Source organism: Anomalospiza imberbis, chromosome 29 (genome assembly GCF_031753505.1).
Source record: "Anomalospiza imberbis isolate Cuckoo-Finch-1a 21T00152 chromosome 29, ASM3175350v1, whole genome shotgun sequence".
Lineage (NCBI taxonomy): Eukaryota > Metazoa > Chordata > Aves > Passeriformes > Viduidae > Anomalospiza > Anomalospiza imberbis.
The window spans coordinates 2,552,819-2,576,987 of NC_089709.1; the positions used below are offsets into that span (position 1 = coordinate 2,552,819).

Sequence of the window (24,169 nt, forward strand, 5' to 3'; positions counted from 1 at the left end):
CCGATCGGGCAGCTCCGCCCATCTCACTTGAAGCCCCGCCCCTCATCGGTTCCTCCGGCGGTACCGGGGCCGGACCGGGTGGCGCGTTCTTCTTCCCGAGGCCCCGCCCGCCAGCCCCGCCCCGCCCCGCCCGCCGCGGGGTCCCGCTGCCGCCGCCGCTCCCGTGCCGCCCGGGCCTCGCCGCTCCCCGCGCCGCCGCTCCGGTGCCACCGGCGCTCCCCGGCTGCCGGCGGCCGCCGCGCCCGCGCCGGAGCGTGCGCAACAGGCGGGAGCCGGCGGAGCTTCGTGAGCGCTCGGTGAGCGAGTGGCCGCGGGCGGCGAGCGAGCGCCCGCCCGCCCGGGGCCGGGCATGTGCGGCGGGGCGACGGGCAGGGCGCCCGGGCAAGGGCGTTTGAAGGAAACGTGAGGCGAGGCGGCGGCGGCGGGATGGAGGCGGCGCCGCGGCGAAGCCCCGAGCCGCGGGAGAAGCCGCCGCTGCTGGACGGGGAGGCAGCGGGGGCGCCCGCGGGGGCGTCGGGCGCGGCCCCGGCCTCGCCGGCGGCGACGGAGCAGATCGTGGCGGAGGGCGAGGCGGCGGCGGCGGGCACGTTCGTGCAGCGGCAGCTCGGGGCGATGCTGCAGCCCGCCGTGAACAAGTTCTCGCTGCGCATGTTCGGCAGCCACCGGGCCGTGGAGATCGAGCGGCAACGGGTGAAGTCGGCGGGCGCCTGGATTATCCATCCCTACAGCGACTTCAGGTGGGACCGGGACCCCGCGACCCCCGCCCCGGCACCGGCACCGACCCCCATCCCGGCGCCGGTCCCCGCTCCGGCTCCACCGCCCGGCCCGGTGCCCGCCGCCGCTGTCCGTGGTGCTGAGCGCGGCCCCGCCGCCCGACACCGTAGGGGCAACAAGTGCCGGTAGCCGGGGCTCCGCACCGGCCCGGCGAGGCGGCTGCCGACCGCCGGAGCCCGGGGCCGTGCCGCTCCAGCCCCTTCCCGTCGGGGATTATCCCGCCCGCACGGACGGCTCTGTCCTGCCCCAGCACCCCAGGGCTCTCGGGGCTCCCGGTGCCCGGGGCAGCCCGGCTCCGCCGAGCCGCGGAGCTCCGCCGAGCCGGCCCCGGGCGTGCGGAGGCGGAGGCAGGGGTTGCTGGGCTTTGCCTGCCCTTGGAGCTCCCCCCGCCCTTCTCGATGCTGTTTTTAATTTGATCAGGAGCCTTCATCCCCCTGGGACGCGGCTCCCCGCGGCTGGAGCAGGGCTGGTCACCCAGCGAGGAGCCGGGCCCGGCTCTCGGTGTCACCGGGATCACAGCGGGAGCTCGGGGATGGATGATGTGGGAGGAACTGGGTGTCACGGGGATGTTGAGTCATATAGGGTGGGCTTTCTCCGCGGGGAATGAAGCTGCCAGGCAGTCATCTCCCGCAGCAAGCTGTGACATGGATGATGTCCCCAGCCTGGGAAGCACCTCAGAATGGAGCCAGCACCCAGTGTGGGTCCCCAGCACTTGGTAGCCTTCTCCCCTCACCCCTGGGCCCCAACCACTCACTGGGTCCCTTGCACCACCCCAGCATGACACCCAGCCCTGAGAGCCCTTTTCCCTGGGAATCCCAAAGTTTGTGAGCCTTGAGCTTGGCAGGAGCAGCTTCTGCAAGCAGCACCGTGAAGGGAGCTGGCAGGTAGACAGACACGGGGATTACTCCGGTGTTTATCACATTAGGGAGATACATAAAGGCCATGGAGATCAGGGCCCTGAGTGTTCGGTCTGACACGTAGTGAAGGACAAGGCCTGTCCTAAAGAGCTTAAGCCTAAATCTGAAGCAAGAGCTCCAGGCAGGCTTGGGCAGCTACAGGGACAGGCAGCTTCCCTGCTCAGCTTCTCAGAGCACAGCATGGAAGTGCAGGAGACAATTCCTCAGCTGGGTCAGGCCCCTTCTGCCTCAGCTGCATTTCCTTCCCTGGCCCAGCAAATCCCGGCCACTGGCAGGAAGGTGTTAATTCAGAAGAGGCAGCTGATCCTGGGGTGGGCTCCTGGTTATGGGATCCCTTGCAGCCCTGGGGTGGCTCCTGACTCTGGGGTGGTTTCTAGACCTGGAGTCACTCTTGACCTTGGGGTGGCTCCTTGAGGAGAGGGTGCCTCTCCCTGCCCCCCCGAGGCTCTGATGCTCTCTCTGAAGAAGGCTCTCATGGCACCACACCTTCCCTTCCCTTCCCTTCCCTTCCCTTCCCTTCCCTTCCCTTCCCTTCCCTTCCCTTCCCTTCCCTTCCCTTCCCTTCCCTTCCCTTCCCTTCCCTTCCCTTCCCCCAGCTGCAGAGATCCCAGTATCCGTGTCCCACCATGGGTGTGGGGTAGGAAATCCCCACAGGCTTCTGCCACCTCTAAAAGCTGGTTTGGATTCACTGGGCATTAAGAGCTGCCCTGAAATCACCTTTGGAGATTTGAGCCTACACCCACAGCCAGGGCTGGGACTAACAGGGGACGCCTGGGGACACCTAAAGCTGGACTTGCTTTCCCAAGGGCCCGTGAAGGCTCTCATGGGGGATCCCAGGAGTCACAAGCCTGGTGGAGAAAGTCGTGATGTGTCTGTGTGAGGAATGAGAACATCCCGGTGACATTTGCATGTGAACAGGGCTGCTGGGTGTCCTGACATAACCAGCTGCTGCCGGCATCTCTTGGCTTTCCTTCCAAAGCCTCTGAGCCTGTCCACTCTCAGCAAAAGGAGGTGGATGAGGAGTGCCCTCATCCTGCCCTGTGCATGCTGGCACCTCCTGTAGGGCTGGACCTTCCTCCCACCTTCCCCTGGTACCAGCATTGTCTATCCTTGCTTGGCTGCTGCCTGGCTCACCACAACAGCCTCCCTGATCCTTTTGTGCTGCCCCGGGAGCTCGGCTCTCAGTTTGCATAACCAGCAAAGCTTATCCCAAATCCTGCTAAGCCAACTCGGGTGGTGCCGGGGAGACAGCGGATGACAAGGAGCCTCAAGGGAGCAAAGCCCACATCCTCTCTGAGTTCTCCATGGGGCACGTGGCAGCTTTGGGGTGGGGGCATAGGTGTGCATGCACGGCCCTGCAGTAGAAAGAGAGACAGCCAAGCTCCTACACCCCCCGTTCCCACACAGGGTGACTTCTGCACCCCACTTCTGCTCTCATCTGTCCCAGCCGAGCAGCAGGCTGTTAGTCATGTGTGTGGGCAGGCACGTGTGTGTGTCTCCTCGGCACCTGCCTCTCTGCACCCTGTCAGACCCTAACTTTGATCCCGGGTTTATTGTCTAACTGCCTGTGTCCTGCCTGTCCCACTCTGACCCTGCATTCCCACCCTGCAGGTTTTACTGGGACCTCATCATGCTGCTCCTGATGGTGGGGAATTTGATCATCCTGCCTGTGGGCATCACCTTCTTCAAGGATGAGAACACCCCTCCCTGGATCGTTTTCAACGTGCTTTCGGACACTTTCTTCTTGGCTGACCTGGTGCTGAACTTCCGGACAGGCATCGTGGTGGAGGACAACACGGAGATCATCCTTGACCCTCACACCATCAAAATGAAGTACTTGAAGAGCTGGTTCCTGGTCGACTTCATCTCCTCCATCCCTGTTGACTACATTTTCCTCATTGTTGACCTGGAGACCCAGGTGGATTCTGATGTCTACAAGACAGCCCGGGCCTTGCGCATCGTGCGCTTCACCAAGATCCTCAGCCTGCTGCGCCTGCTGCGCCTCTCGCGCCTCATCCGCTACATCCACCAGTGGGAGGAGGTGAGAACCCTTTGGGGGTCTCCTGGTCAGGGTCCCAGGCCAGGTCGGGGCTCCCCAGCTGCAGGGTACAGCTGTCTGGAGGGCAGAGGGCTCCAAGGGCTGTTCTAGGAGAGGAGTTGCTCTGCAGCTCCGCTCCTGCATGTTCCCCAGATCTTCCACATGACGTATGACCTGGCCAGCGCCGTGGTGAGGATCTTCAACCTCATCGGGATGATGCTGCTGCTGTGCCACTGGGATGGCTGCCTCCAGTTCCTGGTGCCCATGCTGCAGGACTTCCCTGAGGACTGCTGGGTCTCCAAGAACCACATGGTGGTGAGTGCCCAGACTGGGGTGGTTGCAGCTGGGATCTGCCATGGTGGGGAGAGGATTTGGTTTCCTGTCTCCCACCCCAAGGCTGGAGCTGCTGGGAGATGTGCTGGTGAGCATTGTCTCTGTGGTCACAGCAGTGAGAGAGGGCAGAGGGAGTCTCTGCATCACCCTCCCATCTCAGCCCACCTTGCTGGAGTCAGGGAATCCCTCAGGGAGGGAATAGGACACTGGGGCTCCTACCTCCTCCCCAGAGCAGGAGCTTGTGCCTGCTCAGGGCTTCACACACACCCAGTGCCTCTTCCTGGAGGAGAACTCGTCCCTTTGGCCTTGGAGGAACCTTCTTCTCACTGGGTCTCTGGACTCCCCAGCTCAGGGCGGTGGGACGGGGGGGTTCAGGTGCACAGCACCTTCCACCAAACCCTTCAGCACCACTGTCCCTCGTCTGCAGAACGACTCGTGGGGCAAGCAGTACTCGCACGCCCTGTTCAAGGCCATGAGCCACATGCTCTGCATCGGCTACGGGCAGCAGGCGCCCGAGGGCATGACCGACGTGTGGCTCACCATGCTCAGCATGATCGTGGGGGCCACCTGCTACGCCATGTTCATCGGCCACGCCACCGCCCTCATCCAGTCGCTGGACTCGTCCCGGCGCCAGTACCAGGAGAAGGTCAGCGGGGTGTGGGAGGGAGGGCCTGGCTACTGGGGAAAGAGCGGGTCCAGCTCCAGAACCAGCTCAGCACAGCTGCCGTGGCCTGCTGATTCCAGAGGTTGGGATTTTTGTCCTTGCCACTCTCCCTCAGCTTGTTGCAGGAGGAGCTCAGGCTGCCCATTGACAGAGAGACCATACTGGGGTCCATACTGGGGTCACATCCTGCCCTCTGCCCTGGGCCCACCTGCATCCTCAGTGCACAGGTGTCCTGTCCTTCTCCCCCTTTGGGTCAGGGCACTGGAGCAGGGGTGTCTGTATCTACACCGCTGAGGAGAAGGGAGGCATAGTCCAGCCATGCAGGTGGTCCCAGCTGAGCCCTGTGTGACCCCCCTTGTCCCCACAGTACAAGCAAGTGGAGCAGTACATGTCATTCCACAAGCTGCCTGGGGACACGCGCCAGCGGATCCACGAGTACTATGAGCACCGCTACCAGGGCAAGATGTTTGACGAGGAGAACATCCTGGGGGAGCTCAGTGAGCCGCTCAAAGAGGTGCGGGCAACACTCCTGTGCTGTGACCCGGAGGACAGAGGCTGGTGCTGGCAGGGGCCAGGCTCGGTGATGTCCCCACTGACCTGCTCCTCACCCCACAGGAAATCATCAACTTCAACTGTCGCAACCTGGTGGCCAACATGCCCCTGTTTGCCAACGCGGACCCCAACTTTGTGACGGCCATGCTGACCAAGCTGCGCTTCGAGGTCTTCCAGCCTGGGGACTTCATCATCCGTGAGGGCACCGTGGGCAAAAAGATGTACTTCATCCAGCACGGCGTGGTCAGCATCCTCACCAAGGGCAACAAGGAGACAAAGCTGTCTGATGGCTCCTACTTTGGGGGTGAGGCTGGGCTGGGGGAGCTGGTGAACAGAGTAGGGGCCAAAAGCTGTCTGGGAGCAGAAGCTGGGGCATCCCTAATATTTCTGCCTGCCCTTCTCCTCTTGCCCAGTGCCAAAGTCTTGGCATCCATTTCACCCCAGTTCTGGCTGGCTGGGGCCGAGGGAGCATCCACTGCCGGCCAGGGAAGGAGGGGAGTTTAGAGCAGAACATCTGAGCTAGTTTATAGGATACAGGCACAGCTCTGGGAAGGAAACAGGCCAGGCCATCACAGCAGCCACACCTGAGGGTGTCTCCATGGCCTGGAGAGGGAGGAAAATGCCTGGCCAAGGACACAGCCGTGGCTGTGCAGGCTGCGGGGTCTTCCCCTGTCTCTGAGCCATGTTTTGTGCAGGGTTTTGAGGTGCTGGGCAGTCCTGTTCCTGCTCTCAGGGCTGGGAGGAGGATGGATGGCTGTGTCACCCTGACCCCAGCCCCGTGTCCCTGCAGAGATCTGCCTCCTGACGCGGGGCAGGCGCACGGCCAGCGTGAGAGCCGACACCTACTGCCGCCTCTACTCCCTGTCCGTGGATAACTTCAACGAGGTGCTGGAGGAGTACCCCATGATGCGCAGGGCCTTCGAGACGGTGGCCATGGACCGGCTGGACCGCATAGGTGAGGAGGAGTGACCTCCTGGGCTCAGCACAGCCACCTCTACAGCCACTCCCAGGGCCCACGGGCCCCCACACCCGCAGGTGGTGGAGTCACAGAGCTGGCATGAGGTGATCGCAGTGCCCCAACCCCGTGGGTGCCCAGCAATGAGGATGATGGGGAGCATGAGGAAGGAGCCTGCCCTCTCTCTCCCCCCCAGGAAGATCCAGGCAGTGCCATAGGACAGGCTTCCCTGGGAAAATGTAACTGCACTGCACTGTACTTGCAGTGTTTGGCAGTGACCAGCTGCTTGTCCTCACCCTTCCTTGCCTGTGGAGGACAAGCAGAACCCCAGCCCCCCAGTCCCTTTGGAGTCAGGATTCTCCTGTTTTGTTCCTGCTGCTTCCACTGCTTCCACAACCCTAACCCTCACCCTTCCTTGCCTGTGGAGGACAAGCAGAACCCCAGCCCCCAGTCCCTTTGGAGTCAGGATTCTCCTGTTTTGTCCCTGCTGCTTCCACTGCTCCAGTCTGGACCCTTCCCAGGGTCTTGCTTCCCCTGGAACGCTGGTGAGGCTTTATTGTCCCTTCCCCACTGCCACCCTGCCCTGCACACTGTCCCCAAGAGCCCACGCTCCAGGGTCGGTGACACTCCTGCCTCCCCTCCAGGGAAGAAGAACTCCATCTTGCTCCGCAAGCGAGCCGAGCACAGCTCGGGGCCCCTGAACAACGAGATGATCCAGCAGATCGTGAAGCACGACCAGGACATGGCCCACAACATCCAGGACCTGCAGCAGATGGCGATGGGCCGGGAGCTGAGCGGCAAGCCGGTGATCTGGGAGCCGCTGGTGCACGCTCCCCTGCAGACGGCCGCCGCCACCACCAACGTGGCCATCGCGCTGACCCACCAGCACAGCCTGCAGGCTCACATCTTCCTGCCGCCCTCCTCCATCTCCAGCCCGCTCTCTCCCGAAGCCACCCTGCTCACCAAGCCGGTGCGCCGCTCCCAGCCCAGCCTGGGGGGCTCCCGGCCCTCCTCCGTGAGCTCCCCCTCCGGGGCGCAGTCCCACCTGCAGACGCCGGCCGCGGGTTCGCCTTCCTCCCCCATGGTCCAGTCCCAGGCGCCGCTGGAGGGCGGGGGCCAGAGACCCAGCCCCGGGGCGCAGCCCCCGCCCCGCGCGGCGCAGAGGGGCGAGATGCCAGCGGGGGCCAAGCAGCCCCCGGCCGGCCCCCAGCCCCAGCTCTCCCGGTCCCGCGGCGCCTCGCTCTCCACCTCGCTGCTGCAGCAAGCGGCGGGCGCCGCGTCCCCCAGCTCCGAGCAGGCGCTGCCGCCGGGGAGAACGCTCCACTACAGCCTGTCCCGAGCCACCGGCTCCCACATCTCCCTCCTGATGCAGCCCCAGCAGCTGGTGAAGCACAGGAGCATCCAGGGCCTGCCGGTGGGGCGGCTCACCCAGGATGTCCGGCTCCTCTCTGCCTCCCAGCCCTCCCTTCCCAATAAAGTGGCCCAGCAAGCCGACGGGAGCTCCTTGAAGCAGGGCAGGAAATCTGCAGGGAACCTGGCCCGCAGGTCCTCGCCCTCGGTAGCCGGACTCCTGGCCAAGCCGTGTGCGGGGATGCCAGGCCAGCCCGCACACCCGCAGCAGATGCCTTCAGGATCGCTGGCTCAGCCCGGCCGCTCCGCCGCGGGAGCGTCCACTCCCCAGTCCCCGGGCTCCGCGTCCAGGCAGGCAGCAGGTCCCTCCCGCAAGGGCTCCGTGGCCTTCAGCCCCGAGGTGGAAACGGCGAAGCCCAAACTCCCATCCAACATGTGAGTCCCGGCGGCGCCCGCGCAGGCAGGAGGGAGCCGGGCATCCCGGCGGCAGAGGAGGCAGGAGAAGCAGAGCACCAGCACCGCCGTGTCGGAGGGAAAATGAGGTGAGAGGCACCGGCCGGGGCCATGGAGGGGCTGTTTCAGGCACGGGGACACGGCAGGGATGAGCATGGGGCCAGCCCCGAGGTGGCCCAGCTGGATGAGGAGGGGGCTCTGCTGACTGCCCCAAGGGGGTCACCCTGCCCTTGCTCATCACCATCTGTGAGTTCTGCCCTCCTGCCGGAGGCATAGGACAGGTCAGAGCCCTTGCCCAAACTCTGGCTTCTCTGGGGAGCTCAGCTCCCCATAACTGCCCCTTGGGGCCTGGGCCCCCCACGCTCTGTGCCGTGTGTCCCACAGCCTGTCCTCAGAGCAGGCTGATGCTGGCAGCTCCTCCAGCTTGTCCTCTGTGGCAGCAAGAGCTGCCCGATGCCCACCTCGATCCCCAGATTGCTCTGCCCAGCCCCTTTGCCTTTAGGGTGAGGAGGCAGAGGCACCCCCTGGGTCCTCTGCCCGGGTGGAGGGAGGAGGCTGGAGCCCGTGGCAGGGTCTCCCTGGGCAGGCAGAGCATGAGGATCCAGGGTCAGCACTCCCCCTTCCCAGAGTGCCAGGATCACCTGGGGGTCCTGGGCAGGGCTCCCCTGGTGTGATGAGTGCCAAGGGGCAACGCTGGGGGCAGAGGAGCAGCCCCCCAGACCCTCTCCCCAGCTTGTGGGACCGTTTTGCCTCAGAGGTGCTGAGTGCCAGTGAGGTTGGGATGTGCTGCTGGGCAGGGCTCTGCCCCACACCCGGCTGTGGGGTGCCCCTCCACAGGGGCAGCCTGGGGGGATTCTGCAGCTCCAGGAGGATGCTCAGAGGGTCAGTCCAAAGGGACCCCTCTGTGGCCTCAGGAGGATGTCCAGAAGATAATCTGGCATGACCCTTCTGTGGCTCCAGGAGGATGCTCAGCCCGGGCTCTGCTCCCCTGCCCTGTGCTGCAGTCCCATTTCCAGGTCTCCTGGAGATGCCAGTCACCAGTGCCACGGGAGCTAAAGGCTGTCACAAAGAGATGCCAATCCCGGGCAGCGCCTGGGTGACGTGTGGGGCTGTGGTGTCACCCCCTGTCCAACAGGAGCTCGGGGTCCCCACAGATGCCCCACACCCCCCAGAGACAGTAGTGTGCAATGTGTGTGCCAGTCGTGGCTCTGCCAAGCAGCCGAGCTCTGCTTCCAGCGTCGCTTTGGGCCAACCGTGTTCAGTCCTGGTTAGAGTAGCGTCCCCTCCGTCCCCACCGCGCTGTGCCAGCTGCTTCCCACTCCCGGAGTCAGGAACCATGGCTTGTCTTCGTGCTCTGGGGCTGAGCGAGGCCCGCCGGACCCCCAGCGCAGCGGGCGAGGTCTCGTTCCCCGCGGTACTTACCGAAGTGAGGTGTGCCCTTCTCCACCCTCGTGTTTTGGGGCGTCGGGAGCAGTGCGGAGCGCAGGGCTGCTCTGGGAAGCACCAGCCCACCAGGAATCCCGGCAGTGCCTGCCACAGGGGATGTCCTGCACTGCCTTTTTTCCATGCATTTCAACCGCCCTCCCCTGCTCACCCCCACGTCCCGCTCCATCCCCGCGGTCGGCGTGTCCCCAGCAGCCCGTCGGGCGGGGACCGGCAGCGGAGCCGCGTTGTCCCAAGTCCCCGGGCTGTGTTCACACTGCGTGATGTAGATGTCTCAACGGTCATCCCAGCGCCCCGCAGAGCCCCGCAGAGCCCCGCAGAGCGTGCGGGCCGGCTCGGACAGCACCGAGCTCCCTCTGGTGCGCCCTCCCCGCTGCACAGCCCCGTGTCGGGAGCCAGAGCCACCCCGTGCTCCTGCCACCGCCGCCGTGGCACCTCGTGGCCCGGTGCTCACCCCGGTGGAGGCTGGAGGGGCTGGGGGCGCAAGTTTAGCCACCAAAGACCATGATCCTCCACTCTTGCACTCACGGCAGTCGATGTACAGAGCTTGTAGTTTTCATATCGCAGAGAATTTAAGAGCGTTTTTTTATTTTTGGTCGTTGTACATAATGGATTTAAATAATAAAGAGAGATTCTGAGCTGGTCTGGGGGAAACTCCTTCTGCACCTCCTGCGACCCCACAGCACGTGCCCGGGGATGGGATGCTGCAGCACCCCAGCTCCAATCCTGGCCTTCTGCAGAGCCCGGAGCAGCCAGGACACCCTCGGGAGCCACCGAGGGGCCTCTCCCAGGCCCCACAGACCTGGGTGGCGCAGCAGCAGCCCAAAGGCTACAGGTCCCCTCCCACCCACCCCGGTCCCTTTCGGCCCTGGGCAGATTAATGTTTAATCTTTGGTTATTTTCCCCTTCCATCTCCGTTCCCTTTATCGCCGGGGGGGAGGGGCGGGTTTGATACCGCCTGATTGCAGAGCAGTCCTCGAGGCATTAACGCGATTAAACGAAGGTCACACAGCGCAAGGTGGGCTGGGGCACCCCAGCCTCGGCACTGCGGCACCTGGCGCAGGTCTCGGGGCACAGCCGCGCTCTGGCTGCCCCCTCGTCACCTGCCACAGCCCCCTCCGGCAGGGCACAGCAGGGCTCAGACAGGACGCAGGTGCTGGTGGCCACCCCGCTGTGCCCTGCCCGGTGTCCCCACGGCAGCCCCGCGTTACCGGGGCAGCCCCTGCCCGCAGGGCGCTGCTGGCGGCCCGGCCCGCCCCGCTCCCCGCAGGAATTAGGCTCCGTGACTCGCCAAGAGCTCAGTGCTGATTAACGGTTTCTCTCTAATTTGATTATTTCAGATTACACCGCAGCCAGCCTGATTAAGGGGGCACGGGCCTGGGAGCAAAAAAAGAGAATTTTTTGGGGATGAATTCCAGCATATGTCCTATTCCTATTCCAACACTCTTCCATCCAGTTTGTGTCCTGCGGCAGGGCCGGCGGCTCCGGCGACCGAGCCAGAGGGACCGGGTGGCGCCTACCGCGTCCCGGGGCACGGCAGAGCCCCGCTGCCCGCTCGGGGCTGAGGGCAAAGCCGCGGGGTACGAGGGCCCCGCAGAGCCCCGGAGATTCGGGCAGAGCCCCCCGTCCGTCCCCGGTTCCCTCTCCCCAAGGACACCCGTCCTGGAGCCGGAGGCTCTGCCCCGAGCCCCCGCGTCCCGGTGGCGGCGGGAGGGGGATTAGAGAGCACCACAGAGGGATTAATTAACGCGGGGGAGCCGGGATTAGGGGATTCGGGGCGGGCGCCACCCTGCGGGGCGGGGGCCCAGGCAGGAGCCGCGGCAGCAGCGGGAAGGTGCCGCGGCCTGTGCCCACCCAGCGCGTCCCCGGCCCGGGTCACCCTGCGGCGTCCCCTCGAGGGCCGATGGGCAGCGGGACCCCCGGCAGCCGGGGCCTCCGCCGTGCGCACGGGTGCAACCCACCCTCCACACCTGCACTGCACCCTATACCTGTGCGGCACCACACCTGCACAGCAGCCACACGGTCTGCACCGCACCGCATAACCGCTCTGTGCCCCACAACTGCTCTGTGCCCCATAACTGCTCTGTGCCCCATAACTGCTCTGTGCCCCATAACTGCTCTGTACCCCACAACTGCTCTGTGCCCCATAACCGCTCTGTGCCCCATAGCCGCTCTGTGCCCCATAGCCGCTCTGTACCCCACAACCGATCTGTGCCCCATAACCGCTTTGCGCCCCACAACCGCTCTGCGCCCCACAACCGCTCTGTACTCCATAACTGCTCTGCGCCCCATAACTGCTCTGTGCCCCATAGCCGCTCTGTGCCCCACAACCGCTCTGTGCCCCACAACCGCTCTGTGCCCCACAACCGCTCTGTACTCCATAACCGCTCTGTGCCCCATAACTGCTCTGTGCCCCACAACCGCTCTGTGCCCCACAACCGCTCTGTGCCCCACAACCGCTCTGCGCCCCACAACCGCTCTGTGCCCCATAGCCGCTCTGTGCCCCACAACCGCTCTGTACTCCAAAACCGCTCTGTGCCCCACAACCGCTCTGCGCCCCACAACCGCTCTGCGCCCCACAACCGCTCTGTACTCCATAACTGCTCTGTGCCCCACAACCGCTCTGTGCCCCATAACCGCTCTGTGCCCCACAACCGCTCTGCGCCCCATAACTGCTCTGTACTCCACAACCGCTCTGTGCCCCACAACCGCTCTGCGCCCCACACCCGCTCTGTGCCCCACAACCGTTTTGTGCCCCACAACCGCTCTGTATCCCACAACCGCTCTGTATCCCACAACCGCTCTGCGCCCCACACTCACTCTGTGCCCCACACCCGCTCTGCGCCCCACACCCGCTCTGCGCCCACAGCTGCACAGCATATCAGCTGCATGGCACCCCACACCTGTGCTGCACCCCAAAGTCGCGTGGTGTACCACACCTGCATGGAGACCCACACCTGCACAGGGGCGCAAACCCGCCCTACAACCCCACAGACCGCATGGCACCCCACACCGCCACCCCACACCCCCATCTTGGCCCCCGTTCCAGCGCACCCCTGTCCCCGTCCGGCTGCGCGCGCCCCCCGTTCCCCTCCCGGTTACCGAACACGCCCCGCCCCAAGCCCCGCCCCCACTCCCAGCCACGCCCCCGCGCCAGGCCGGGCGCTCTCTCCATTCCCCCTCTCCACCAATCACCGGCCTCGATCCCGCCCCCGCCGCGCCTCTATTGGCTCAGCCGCCTTGGGCTCATCCTCGCCCGATGAAACGGGCCAATGGGCGCTGCTCCAGCCGCGTGCCCGCTGGCCCGCCCCCGGGCGCGGGGCACACTGGGAGTTGTAGTCCAGCGGCGCCCCTGGTAGCAGCCGCGTCCGCGCCTGGGGACTGCGCGTCCCGGCGTGCCCCGCGCGGGGGGCGGGGCGGGGGCGGGGTCAGAGGGGCCGGGGAGGCCGCGGGCGGCAGCGGCGGGACCGTGAACGGCCCCGTGAACCGGCCCCGTGAACCGGCCCCGTGAACCGGCCCCGTGAACGGCCCCGTGAACGGCCCCGTGAACCGGCACCATGAGCGGCGGCGGGGCGCGGGCAGCGGCCGAGCGCGAGGAGTTCGCCGCCTTCTTCCCGCAGATCGTCCGCGACCTGACGGAGGACATGCTGGGACACGCGGAGGTGGGAGACGCCGTGGCGCGGCTGAAGCAGGTGAGAACGGGAAGGGGGCGGCGGGAACCGGGGCTGGCGGGAGGGAAAGGTCAGGGCTGCTCACCTGGCTGCGCTCCCGCAGGTGCTGGAGTACAACGCGCCGGGCGGGAAGTGCAACCGGGGGCTGACGGTGGTGGCCGCGTTCCGGCGGCTGGCGGGCCCCGAGCGGCAGGAGCCGGGGAGCCTCCGCTGCGCCCTGGCCGTGGGCTGGTGCATCGAGCTGGTGAGAGCGGGACCCTCTGGGGATGGGACCCCCGGGCTTGCCCCCGTCCCTAATCCAGCCTCTCGCAGTTCCAAGCCTTTTTCCTGGTGGCTGACGACATCATGGACGCGTCCCTGACCCGCCGGGGGCAGCTCTGCTGGTACAAGAAGGTGAGAGCGTTCAGGAGGTGCCTGCTCACGCGTGGGGGGTGTCCCCTGCGGCTCAGGAGGCTCTGGGACACCTCCCTGCCTCCCTGCTGCAGGAGGGGATCGGGCTGGACGCCATCAATGATGCTTTTCTGCTGGAGTCGTCGGTGTACCGGCTGCTGAGGAGGTACTGTGGGCAGCAGCCCTACTACCTGCACCTGCTGGAGCTCTTCCTGCAGGTGAGCCCGGCTCCCCAACCCCTTCCTGGTTTCTTGGGGTCTGGGCCTTTTCTGATGTGGGGCTCGGAGTGTTCCTTAGATTCCTGGACATCCTGCTGGACACGCCCTGGCTAAAGCCAAAGAGGAGCTGAAACAGGGCCTGGGGTCTGCACTGAGGTGTTGGGACTTTCCTGGAGGACTCTGTGGATAAATCATGGAATCACAGGCTGGTTTGGGTTGGATAGGACCTTAAAGAGCATCTTGTTCCACCCCCCTGCCATGGGGACACCTCCCACTGTCCCAGGCTGCTCCACGCCCTGTCCAGCCTGGCTTTGGACGCTTCCAGGGATCCAGGGGCAGCCACAGCTCCTCTGGGTACCTGTGCCAGGGCCTGCCCACCCTCACAGGCAGGAATTCCTTCCCAATATCAACATCATTGAGACAGCATAACCACCACCCTTTATCTTATTATTCTCCCCATGCAAAACACCCTCCTCCCTCTTTTTTATAACCCTTTTAAGCACTGGAAAGCTGCGACGAGGCCACAAATCCTTTCTTCCCTCTCCAGACAGGCTACCAGACCGAGCTGGGGCAGACTCTGGACCTCATCACTGCTCCGGTTTCCCAGGTGGACCTGAGCAGGTTCAGCGAGCAGCGGTACGGAGGGCAGGGGCAGAGCCCGGTCCCTTCCCGGCCCTGCAGAGCCTGGGGCTGGTTTTTGGGGAGCCCTTCTGTCCCCGAGGGTGGCAGAGGTGGCCCTGGGGCTCAGCCTGGTTCCTCTGGCACAGGTACAAGGCGATTGTGAAGTACAAGACAGCGTTTTACTCCTTCTACCTGCCCGTGGCTGCAGCCATGTACATGGTGAGTGCTGGGAGCTGCTCAGGAGGGGCCTCACCCTCGTGCCGGGCTGTCCAGGAGGGCAGGTCTGGAAGGGTTTACTTTTCCCCAGGTCCTGGAAGGCTTTACTTTTCCCCAGGTCCTGGAAGGCTAGGCTCTATCCCAGGTCCTGCAAGGCTAGGCTTTATCCCAGGTCCTGGAAGGCTAGGCTTTATTCCAGGTCCTGGAAGGCTTTACTTTATTTCTGGTGCTGGAAGGCTTTTTCCCAGGTCCTGGAAGGCTTTTTTTATCCCTGTTATCTCTTCCCTCCCCTCAGGCAGGTATTGATGGTAAGGAGGAGCACGAGAACGCCAAAGCCATCCTGCTGGAGATGGGAGAGTTCTTCCAGATCCAGGTAGGAGGGGTCTCAGTGCCCCTTGGCGCTTGCCAGCCGCTGCCTGTGGCACTCAGGCATCGCTGTTGTCACACAGGACGATTTCCTGGACTGCTATGGGGACCCAGCCCTGACAGGGAAGGTTGGCACCGACATCCAGGACAACAAGTGCAGCTGGCTGGTGGTGCAGTGTCTGCGCCGGGCCACGCCAGAGCAGAGGCAGATCCTGGAGGTAAAGGCCTGGATCACACACCTGGGAGAGGGGATGGAGTGCCTGAATTGTACACCTGGAGTGCCAGGTGCTGCTACCTGGCCGGGAGGAGGGGGGTGAGCACTACAAAGAAGAGAGAACAAAGCTCCTGGCCCGTGCAGCACCGTGAGCTGGGAGCGCCCTGACTCACTGCAGGGTTTTCTCAGGAGAACTACGGCTCTAAGGAGCCCGAGAAGGTGGCGAAGGTGAAGGAGCTCTACAATGCACTGGGCATGGAGGCGGCTTTCCGGGAGTACGAGGAGAGCAGCTACCGGCGGCTGCAGGAGCTGATTGGGAAGCACGCCCAGCGCCTGCCCAGGGAAATCTTCCTGGACCTGGCACAGAAGATCTACAAGCGGCAGAAGTGATGGAGGGGCCTGGCGGGGGGCTGGGCTCAGTCACGGGCTGGCCGGAGCAGCGCCCTGCCCTGGGAGGGGCCGGGGGGGGTCCAGCCATCTCCCCCCGCCCGTGTGTCAATAAACATAAGTTATTGTAGCTGCGTCGCTGCCTGCTGTTGTCTGGGGACCGGGCGGGATGGCGGGGAGGGGGATGCCGGTACCTCTCCCGTGCTTTCCGGGGTGGGGGATGCCCGGAGCACCGCCCCCGCCGGCGGGGCGGGACCGGGCGGCTCCCGGCGGGCGGCGGCGGGGCCGCGGCTCCTCCCTCCCTCCCTCCCGCAGCCGCATTCGCCGCCGCAGCGCCGAGGTGAGCGGGGGACGGGGAAGGGGATGGAGCCGGGCGGGGGCTGGAGGGGGATGGGGAGGGCCGCGCCCAGGAGAGCCGCTGCTGCTGCCTGGCCGCCGGTCCTCGCCCCGGGGCCGGGGGATGCTCGGGGCCGGGGGACGCTCGGGGCCGGGGGATGCTCGGGGCCGGGGGATGCTCGGAGCCGCCTTCCCGCGGTCTCCGCTGCCCGTTCCCTGCCCAGAGCCTCCAGCAGGTGCCCGGCGCCGGGGCTCCCCCTCCCCCCGGTAAGGCCGGGCCCGGTGGTGCGGTGGCGGCTCTGCAGCGGCTCCCAGGGCCGGGGGTTTCCGGCCAAGCCCTGGTCCCTGAGCACCCGTGGTGCCACCGCCCCCAGCCAGGACAGCATCCCCCCCCGCCCCCGCGAGGCTCCAAGGGCGTTTTCTCCTTGACGGCATCCCCGAGACGCTCCCGACCCTCCGGAGGGACTCCAGCCCCGGAGCAGCCGAGCTTCCTGGGCTCATTCCCAGGCCATGCTCCAGGGAGCAGCGGCTGGCTTCAGTCGCTGCCCGGCCGCAGAGCCCCAAGCCTGGCAGGAAGCTGTGGGGCAGCCCCTCCCTCCGGGCACATCCCCATCTCTAACCCCCAGACCCATTGCTGCAAGGTCGCTGCCATCCCTCTTCCAGGTTTGTCCCGCTGTGTTCTTCCTTGACCAGGAGGGTGTTTGGTGCTTGCAGGGAGCTGGATGGTGTGAAGAGAGGAGCTGCTGGCCTTTCCTGGGAGCCCTGGCACTTCCAGCGAGGCAGCACCATGCTGGCTCCAAAGAAAGGCCTCCTGTGCAACCTCAACCACATCCACCTGCAGCACATCTCCCTGGGGCTGCACCTCTCCCGGCACCCCGAGCTCCAGGATGGTTCCACGGCTGGGGGAGAGCAGACCGGCTGCACCCAGTGCCCGGAGAACCGTGAGCCAGTAGATGCCAATTCCAACAATCCCTCGGTGAAATGCCGCTGCTGCGAGTCCCACGCTCCGGAGCCGGAGACGCTCGGGCTCCAGAACCAAGAGGATTTCCCCTGCCTGCACAGCGGAGACGAGGAGGAGGCGGCTTCCCCTTGTGATCCCCCTTGTGATCTGGCTTCTTCCTCCTCCTCCTCCTCCTCCTCTGTCAGTAGCTGCTCGGATTTCAGCTTGGATGACTCCCCGGTCTCGGTGTACTGCAAGGAGTTCGCCAGAGCAGAGTCCCAGTCCCCTGACAAGCAGCTGGACATCATTCCCTCAGAAAACGCCTGGGATGGAGAGTCTCTGGCTGATGGAGAGTGTCTGGCTGACCAGGACAGAACGTGCCATGGGAGAGATGCCAACCACAACTCCCCGGTGCCCCTGAGAGCCACCGCCGCGGCCAGCAAGAGCCCAGACAGCCTCTGCAGCAACAACTCGCTCGACTCCCACTGCGACGAGCTCTCTCCCAGCACAGCAGCACGGGAGACCACCGGCACCTGCGCTGACCTAGACCCCAACTGCAACCCCCTCCCCGAGCCCGATGCCGCGCCTCCAGCACCGCCGCCCGTGCCGGAACGGCGGGATCCCCGCATCCCGAGCGGCGCTCCCGAGCCGCGGCCCCGGCCCGGCGGCCTCCCCCCGCCCGTGCCCCCGCGTCCCCGGCGGCGGCTGCAGGTGCTCAACGCGCACAGAGCCGAGCAGCCGCTCGGGCCAGCGCGGCCGCCGGAGCCCGAGGCCGGCCCAGGAGAGCTCTGCAGAGACACGGGCACGAAGACCATCACCTCCTTCCACGAGCTGGCTCAGAGGAGGAAGAGGAACGTGGCTGGGCCCACACTCGCCCAGGCCAGGGTTGACCGCAGTGACTGGCTGATCGTGTTCTCGCCTGACACCGAGCTGCCCCCCACCAGCGAGCTCCTCTCCGGCACCGTGGGCCAGGAGCCAGCCCGGCCCCAGCCCCAGCCCCAGCCCCAGCCCCAGCCCCAGCAGGACGGGCCGGCCAGGCCTCCCGGCTCCAGGCAGCGAGAGGTGACGACGTTCAAGGAGCTGCGGTCCCGCAGTGCCGCCAGGCAGCCCAAGGGCCAGCGGGCAGAGCCGGCCCAGCACCCCGCTGTGCCCCCGGGGACGGGCGCGGGCCGGGGGCTCCCCGCGTCCCTGGCGGGGGGACAGGTGCCGGCACCCAGCGACGGCCACCAGCTGAGAAGGAGAGCCCTGCCGAGCCTGCAGCCCATCGCGGAGGGGCAGCCGAGGGATGTGGAGAAAGGGGGGCTGCCCCCGGGGGAAAAGGGGCTGGGCACCGCCCCGCTCCGGAGGCTCGGGGGTCCCGCCGGGGACCCCGCGGTGCCACGGGCGGCCCAGAGAGGAGACGAGACCCGCACGGGGGGTGAGTCTGGGTCCCTCCGGGGTTCTGCCTGCAGGCTGCGGGGCCAGGTGCGCGTCTCCGAGCGGTGAGAGCGATCCCGGGGCGCTCCGGGCCGGGCACGGCGAGGGCCGGGGGTCCCCCCGCACCGCCGGCGCGCCCGGCGGGACGCGCGGCCCGGGACGTGCCGGGGCTGTCCCGGTCCCGCTCCGCCCCGCGGCTCCCGGCGCGCTTCCTCCGCCGCGGGCCCGGCCCCGCCGCCCGGCCCGGCCCCGCCGCCCTTCGCCCCGCGGCTCCATGAGCCGGAGCGACCCGGGCCCCGCCGCCGGCCCCGCTCCTCCCCCGGCCCCGGGCGGCGCTCCGGCCGCCGCCCCGCCTGACCCCGCTGCCCCGCTCTCTCCAGCCAGGCCCGAGCCGCTCGCCGCTGGAGCCGCCGCTGGAGCCGCCCGGCCCGGCGGGGGAAGAGCGGAAGGGCCCCATGGCGAGCAAACGAAAGGTTGGGGCAACTCCTCCGCGGAGCCTCCGCGGGGGAGTGGGACAGAACGGGGCGGGAGGGGAGGAGGGGGCAACGGGACCCGCAGGGTCGGGAGGGTGCGAGGGGCTCGTCCTGGGGCGGGTCGGTGTCCTGGGCACCCGCAGCGCTGGGCTGGGGCAGGGACAGTGCAGGCAGGGCCCCGCAGCGCTGCCTGCACCGGGCCCGGCCCTGCCCGCCCCCGGCAGGTGATCCGGGCGAGCCGGAGACCGCGGCTGCAGCCACCGCCGCAGGCCCCCGAGGGTGCCCCGACCTGCGGCTCCGGCACAGCACCGTGGGCGCTGCAGGGTCCGCTGGCGGTGTCCGGGGCCGCTCGGTGCCCGGCGGCTCCCTGCGCGCTGACCCTTCTCTCTGTCCCCAGCGCTGCTGGTCGCCGTCAGCTCCGCTGTGGACAAGGTCATCGCCCACTTCAGCACCGCACGGAACCTGGTGCAGAAGGTGAGAGCTGGGCTGGGCTGGGCAGGAAGGGGTTTGGGATTCCCTCATCGCTCCCAGTGGAATCAGGGTTGGGCGCTGCCCTTCTCCTCTCCTTGTGCCTCCCTCAGGCCCAGCTGGGGGACAGCCGGCTCAACCCCGACGTGGGCTACCTGCTGCTGCACACCCTCTGCCCTGCGCTCTACGCCTTGGTGGAAGATGGGCTGAAGCCGTTCCAGAAGGACGTTATCACAGGCCAGAGGAAAAATTCCCCCTGGAGTGTGGTGGAAGCCTCTGTGAAAACAGGTGAGGGTGAGGCTGGGGGCATCTCCAGGTGCCTGGAGTCCTGCTGTGCCCTGGGCAGTGACTGTCTGTGCTCTGCACCCCACAGGCCCCAACACCCGCTCCCTGCACTCCCTGTGCTGGCACGTGGCCGGGCTGGCCCCCCTCAGCAGCACCAGGCAGAAGTTCCATGCCTTCATCCTTGGCCTTCTGAAGTGAGTGGTGTTGGCCCTGCCAGCCCCACTGCCACGGCAGGTTGGAACTGTCCCAGGGGCTCTAATTTGGGTTCCCTTTTGTCTTGTTTAGCATTAAACAGCTGGAGTTGTGGATATCTCACCTGCAGAAGAGCCCAGGTAAGGACACGGTGCCCAGCAGCTCCCTCCCCAAGCCCTCTCATACCTGCCGGGATGATAATCCCACTCTGGGGTTGGGCTACATCCCTGCTTGGCTGGAGTTTCCATGGTGGGTCAGGGCATGGTTTCCCATGGTGCATCTGCAGCACAGAGGGTGCTCTGACGGACGTGGACAGCCTGGCTGGCGCTTGGCGGGGATGTGGCGAGGACAGGGGGCATTCTGCACCCGCCTCACCTGTCCCTGTCCCCGCAGGTGTGATCTCTGTGCTTTACTCACCCACGGCCTTCTTTGCCCTGAGCCAAGGCCCTCTTCCCCACCTTGCTGACGAACTTCTGCTGCTCATCCAACCCCTCTCGGTGCTGACTTTCCACCTGGACTTGCTCTTTGAACACCACCACCTCTCCCTGGACGTCCGGCCCTTGTCCCGCCGGTTGGAGTCCCCGCTGTCCCCCGACCGTCGCCCCGTCCCGGTGCGGGGGGCCGTGTCTCTGGGGGGCCAGAGCGGTGCTGCTGGAGACAGCCTGGAGGATGAGACCCCCCCCGATGCTCTGGGCAGGGTGGGGGGCACAGGGGGCAGCACAAGGGTCCGGTCCCAAGCGACCATGGGTGGGCTGGTCCCAACCCCCCCAGTGGGGGCTGCCCTGCACCAAACCTTCCAGCACGTGCTGCGCTGGGGCGACCAGCTCAGCCGCGCCTTGCTGGGGTCTGACACCGCCCCAGAGAGTCATGGGCCTGAGGAGGGCACTGGGGCTGCTGGGGCTGGCCTCAGTGGCTGGTGGGGCCAGCTGAGCCAGAGCTCCAGGATTTACACTGCTCCTAGCAAGGAAAAGTTCCCCTCGGTCTGGTGGACGAAGCTGCGGGCGGCTGCGGGGGATCCCAGCCCGGGCCAGGCTGGGCAACCCCAGACTTCCATGAGTGAGCCCAGAGGCACGGAGCTGCAGCTCCTTCAGACCAAAGCTGTCCCTGAACGCTCCGGCCCAAAGCCCAGCAGCAGCACTGACACCTCAGGGACCTCTTCCCCTGAAGACCTCTTCTTGCCCGCTGGAACTGGAGCGTTCACCAAGCTGGATGATCCCACTGCTGGAAAGAACCTCCTGGCTGCTTCTCCAGAGCCTCCAGCCAACAGGAACCAGGCAGCACCTTCTGGCCCAGAGATGGGTGATCCTCCTAGTCCTGACAAGGGCAGCTGGCTGGGCTGGCTCTTTGGGGCCACCAACCCCTCGTCCAGGAGCTTCCCCGCCAGCCCTGACACCGTCTCGGCCAGGTCCAGGTAAGACCCAGCTTGGGCAGGCACAGGGGGAAGGGTTTGTGTGTGCTGAGGAAGGGATTCTTTGTGCTCAGGTGTGCTGAGGAAGGGTTTCTGTGCCTGGCTCACCACGGTGGTGGCCTCGTGGGGATCTCGTAGGGTCTGTGCCCCTGGGATGAGTGCATGTCCCAAGTGCTGCTGCCATCACCTTGTTCAGTCCTGCTCGTGGGGAGGCTCAGTGGTGCTTGATGGCCCCTTGGCAGCTCCCAGACCACCAGAACAGTCTGAGATAAGCAGCGGGAAGAGCTCCCGGGCGAGCTCGTGGCTCCCTTTGCTCTGTGGCAGGAGGCCGTCCCGCTGGCTGGCCCCCAGCCCGCGCGTCCTGGCCGGGGTGGTGAAGGGTCTGGCGTCCGACAGGAGCCGCGCTCCGGAGCAGCCGGGCAGGGGCGCGCCCGCCCTGCCCCCGGCCCGCAGGTGAGGCAGGGCACGGGAGTGGGCAGGGCTGGGAGTGCTGGAGGGGTTTTCGGGATGGGGGAAAGCTGGGGCTGCCCTCAGACACGGCCTGGGGGTCGCAAAGGTCTCTAAAGGGAAAGCCATGACTGCAGCCCCAAGGATCCCCCTCCCCTGCTGGGCTTCGGGGGAACCTGAGCCTCTGCCCACCCAGATCAGCTGTTTTTCCCAGATGTTTTGGGGATGACTTTTAGCATTTTCTTGTGTGCTTTCTGGATTCGTGGCAGCTTGTTTGGGGCAGGCGTGTGGCAGAACAGCTCTGTCCAAGTGGGCAGGGCGGGCATGTGGCCATCCCAAACGGTGTTTGGCTGCTTCCCTCTTCCCCATCCTCGCTGACCCCAATATCCCCACACCCTCTGTGCCATCTCTGATGTCCCCACACCTCCTGCTCTGCTCCCACTCCTGGGGGCTGCTTGGCAGGACAGCTCTGCCAGGTGGCTCCTGGTACAGATCCCTCCTCAGGGGCCACCTCTGCCTAAGAAAATCCCTAGTTCCACCCAATTCCCTCCCCCCGAGTGCTGTGGGAGCCTCTGAGGGTCCTCGGGGTCCCCGGGGAGGCGAGTCTGCGATGACATTGGTGGTGCAGGGGGTGACATTGGTGGTGCAGGGGGTGACATTGGTGGTGCAGGGCAGTTCGGGCGCTGTGTGACCACACGGGCACCGCCGACGGGCACCTGAGCTTCCAAAAAGGGGACATCCTGGAGCTTCTCTCCACCGTGGATGAAGACTGGATCCACTGCTGCCATGGAAACAGCACCGGCCTTGTTCCTGTTGGTTACACGTCCCTGATTTTGTGAAGGAGGCAGAAGGGACCTGAGGAAGCAGCTGAGCTCGCCGGAGCGGGTGCCAGCTCCGGGAGGGGATGTCTCCTGCCACGGCTTTGCCACCTCCAGAGCTTCATCACCTCCGGGGCTGGCAGCTCCCAGGGGACCCTGCCTTGTGCCTGTCACTGCTGCATGATGTCACCGTCTGCCACCGCGTCCCACTCTCTGCCACCGTGTCCCATTCTGTGCCACCGTGTCCCCCGGACCCGCTGGCGCTGAGCCGCGGCTCCTCTTTGGGAGCTCGGGGTTCCTCTGCTGCTGCCCACCCCTGTGCCAGGGCCGGGCCGGCTCCTTTCCCTGCCCCGTGTCGCCTCCGTGCCGTCGTGTCCTGCCACCCGTGTCCTGCCACCGCTGCCACCTCCACGTGCCCTGCCCTGCCCCGGGGCCGGTGGCCCGGGCCGGTCCCCGCCGCGCAGTCCCAGCACTCTGTAAATAGTCGTAACCACAGGAATGAGCTCGTTCCACGGGGAAAAAGCTGGAAATAAAGGTTGTGACTCACGTGTCCACGTGTGGGAACGAGCGCTGGGGCTGGCAGTGGCCACGGGGCCGTTGTGGGTGGCCCGGGCTGGCGCTGGGGTGGGATGAGGAGATGCTCCAGCAGGAGCGGCCAGCGCTGGGGCTGTGCTGGTTTCGGCATCCCGGCTGCCAGCCAGGGAGAACAGGGAGGCCTCCCGCCCCAGCAGAAGATGCCCAAAAGATGCCCAGGCTCCTCCACAGCGTGGGAGAGGCGGCTGCAGCCTCCCAGAGCCAGGAATATCCCGGGAGAAGCTGCTGGGGAGCAACTGGGAACAGCCCAGGCCACTGGTTTAGTTATTGATGTAATTTCAGCTAATCTTTCCATAGCCCAGAGGATGGCAGCAGGGGCTAAATGGAGTCCTTCATGGTTTTGTCATTGCTTGTGATTTCATCCCGGAATTTGCATTTCCTGCTGGGCTCCCCAGTGAAAGAAAGGTGTGGCCGTGCCGGGAGCGGCCACAGCAGCAGCAGCCTGTCCCCAGGGGCACTTTTGGGTCTCTGCTCCCTCCCATGGCCACGGTTCACCCTTCTGACTCCCCGATCCTGTAGCCAAAAGCCGCTTTGTCAGCCCCCGGGCCGGGCTCTGCTGCCAGGGTAAAGCTGCTCTCCTTTCACTCTGCTCTCATTTCCACTTCTCTCCCTGGCATTTTTATTCCCAGACGAGTGACGTTATATCCTAATTGGAATGTTCCTTGGCTCGCCTTAAGCAGGTTTGATTGATTTCCGCAGCTGCTTCTGGACCTTGAAACGGGGTCATGCCAGGAGAGGAGGAAGCCAGGTGGTACTTCAATTTATTTGTTTATTTTAAAAATAAACAGCCCTCCAAGCCTTGGCCTGGGGCCTTGGGTTTAAAGGGGGCATAGGGGTCGAGCGTGGCATTTTCATGATCATAGAGAGCCAGACTGGGAAAGGGAAAAAGAAAAATCAGGTTCCACAGAAGGGGTGTGGAGGAGAAGCTGCTTTGTTCCTGAGGGACCCTGGTCTCTCTCTGCAGGGGAGAGATCTCTCCGCACTCACCTGTGCAGGTGAGTGCCATGCCACAGTGGGACACGCCCTGGGGTGACAGTCCCCAGCCTGTGCAGGACAAGGGGGCTCCAGGCACCAAATCTGTGGATTTAATGGCTCCTGCCCCAGTTTGCCTCACAGGCAGCCGTGGTCACAGCCCCTGTGACCCACGCGGTGACCGTGCTGGCCCCGGCCCTCCTGCAGAGCCTTTGGGGTCACACTGAACCCTCTGAGACGTGTGGCAGCTGGGGGTTC

General features: G+C 65.7%; 3 protein-coding genes across 3 annotated transcripts; all 3 read left to right on the forward strand.

Annotated features, from left to right (window-relative positions):
* Nucleotides 1-109: 109 nt before the first annotated feature.
* Nucleotides 110-8,876, forward strand: HCN3 (hyperpolarization activated cyclic nucleotide gated potassium channel 3). The gene is made up of 8 exons (XM_068174692.1): nt 110-737; nt 3,303-3,732; nt 3,883-4,044; nt 4,490-4,708; nt 5,094-5,240; nt 5,342-5,582; nt 6,069-6,233; nt 6,878-8,876. The coding sequence occupies exons 1-8, from the start codon at nt 427-429 to the stop codon at nt 8,020-8,022; spliced, it is 2,820 nt and encodes a 939-aa protein (XP_068030793.1). The 5' UTR covers nt 110-426; the 3' UTR covers nt 8,023-8,876.
* A 4,145-nt stretch (nt 8,877-13,021) lies between these two features.
* Nucleotides 13,022-15,586, forward strand: FDPS (farnesyl diphosphate synthase). The gene is made up of 9 exons (XM_068175105.1): nt 13,022-13,171; nt 13,254-13,394; nt 13,463-13,543; nt 13,636-13,758; nt 14,306-14,394; nt 14,526-14,598; nt 14,891-14,968; nt 15,045-15,179; nt 15,365-15,586. The coding sequence occupies exons 1-9, from the start codon at nt 13,037-13,039 to the stop codon at nt 15,563-15,565; spliced, it is 1,056 nt and encodes a 351-aa protein (XP_068031206.1). The 5' UTR covers nt 13,022-13,036; the 3' UTR covers nt 15,566-15,586.
* Nucleotides 15,587-15,844: 258 nt separating this feature from the next.
* On the forward strand, nt 15,845-22,568 carry RUSC1 (RUN and SH3 domain containing 1). Its single transcript, XM_068175166.1, has 10 exons — nt 15,845-15,902; nt 16,613-18,255; nt 18,635-18,727; nt 19,125-19,201; nt 19,309-19,483; nt 19,569-19,674; nt 19,766-19,812; nt 20,066-21,083; nt 21,405-21,533; nt 22,198-22,568. Exons 2-10 carry the CDS (start codon nt 16,686-16,688, stop codon nt 22,364-22,366), a joined length of 3,384 nt encoding a protein of 1,127 aa, XP_068031267.1. The 5' UTR covers nt 15,845-15,902; nt 16,613-16,685; the 3' UTR covers nt 22,367-22,568.
* The last annotated feature ends 1,601 nt before the right edge of the window (nt 22,569-24,169 follow it).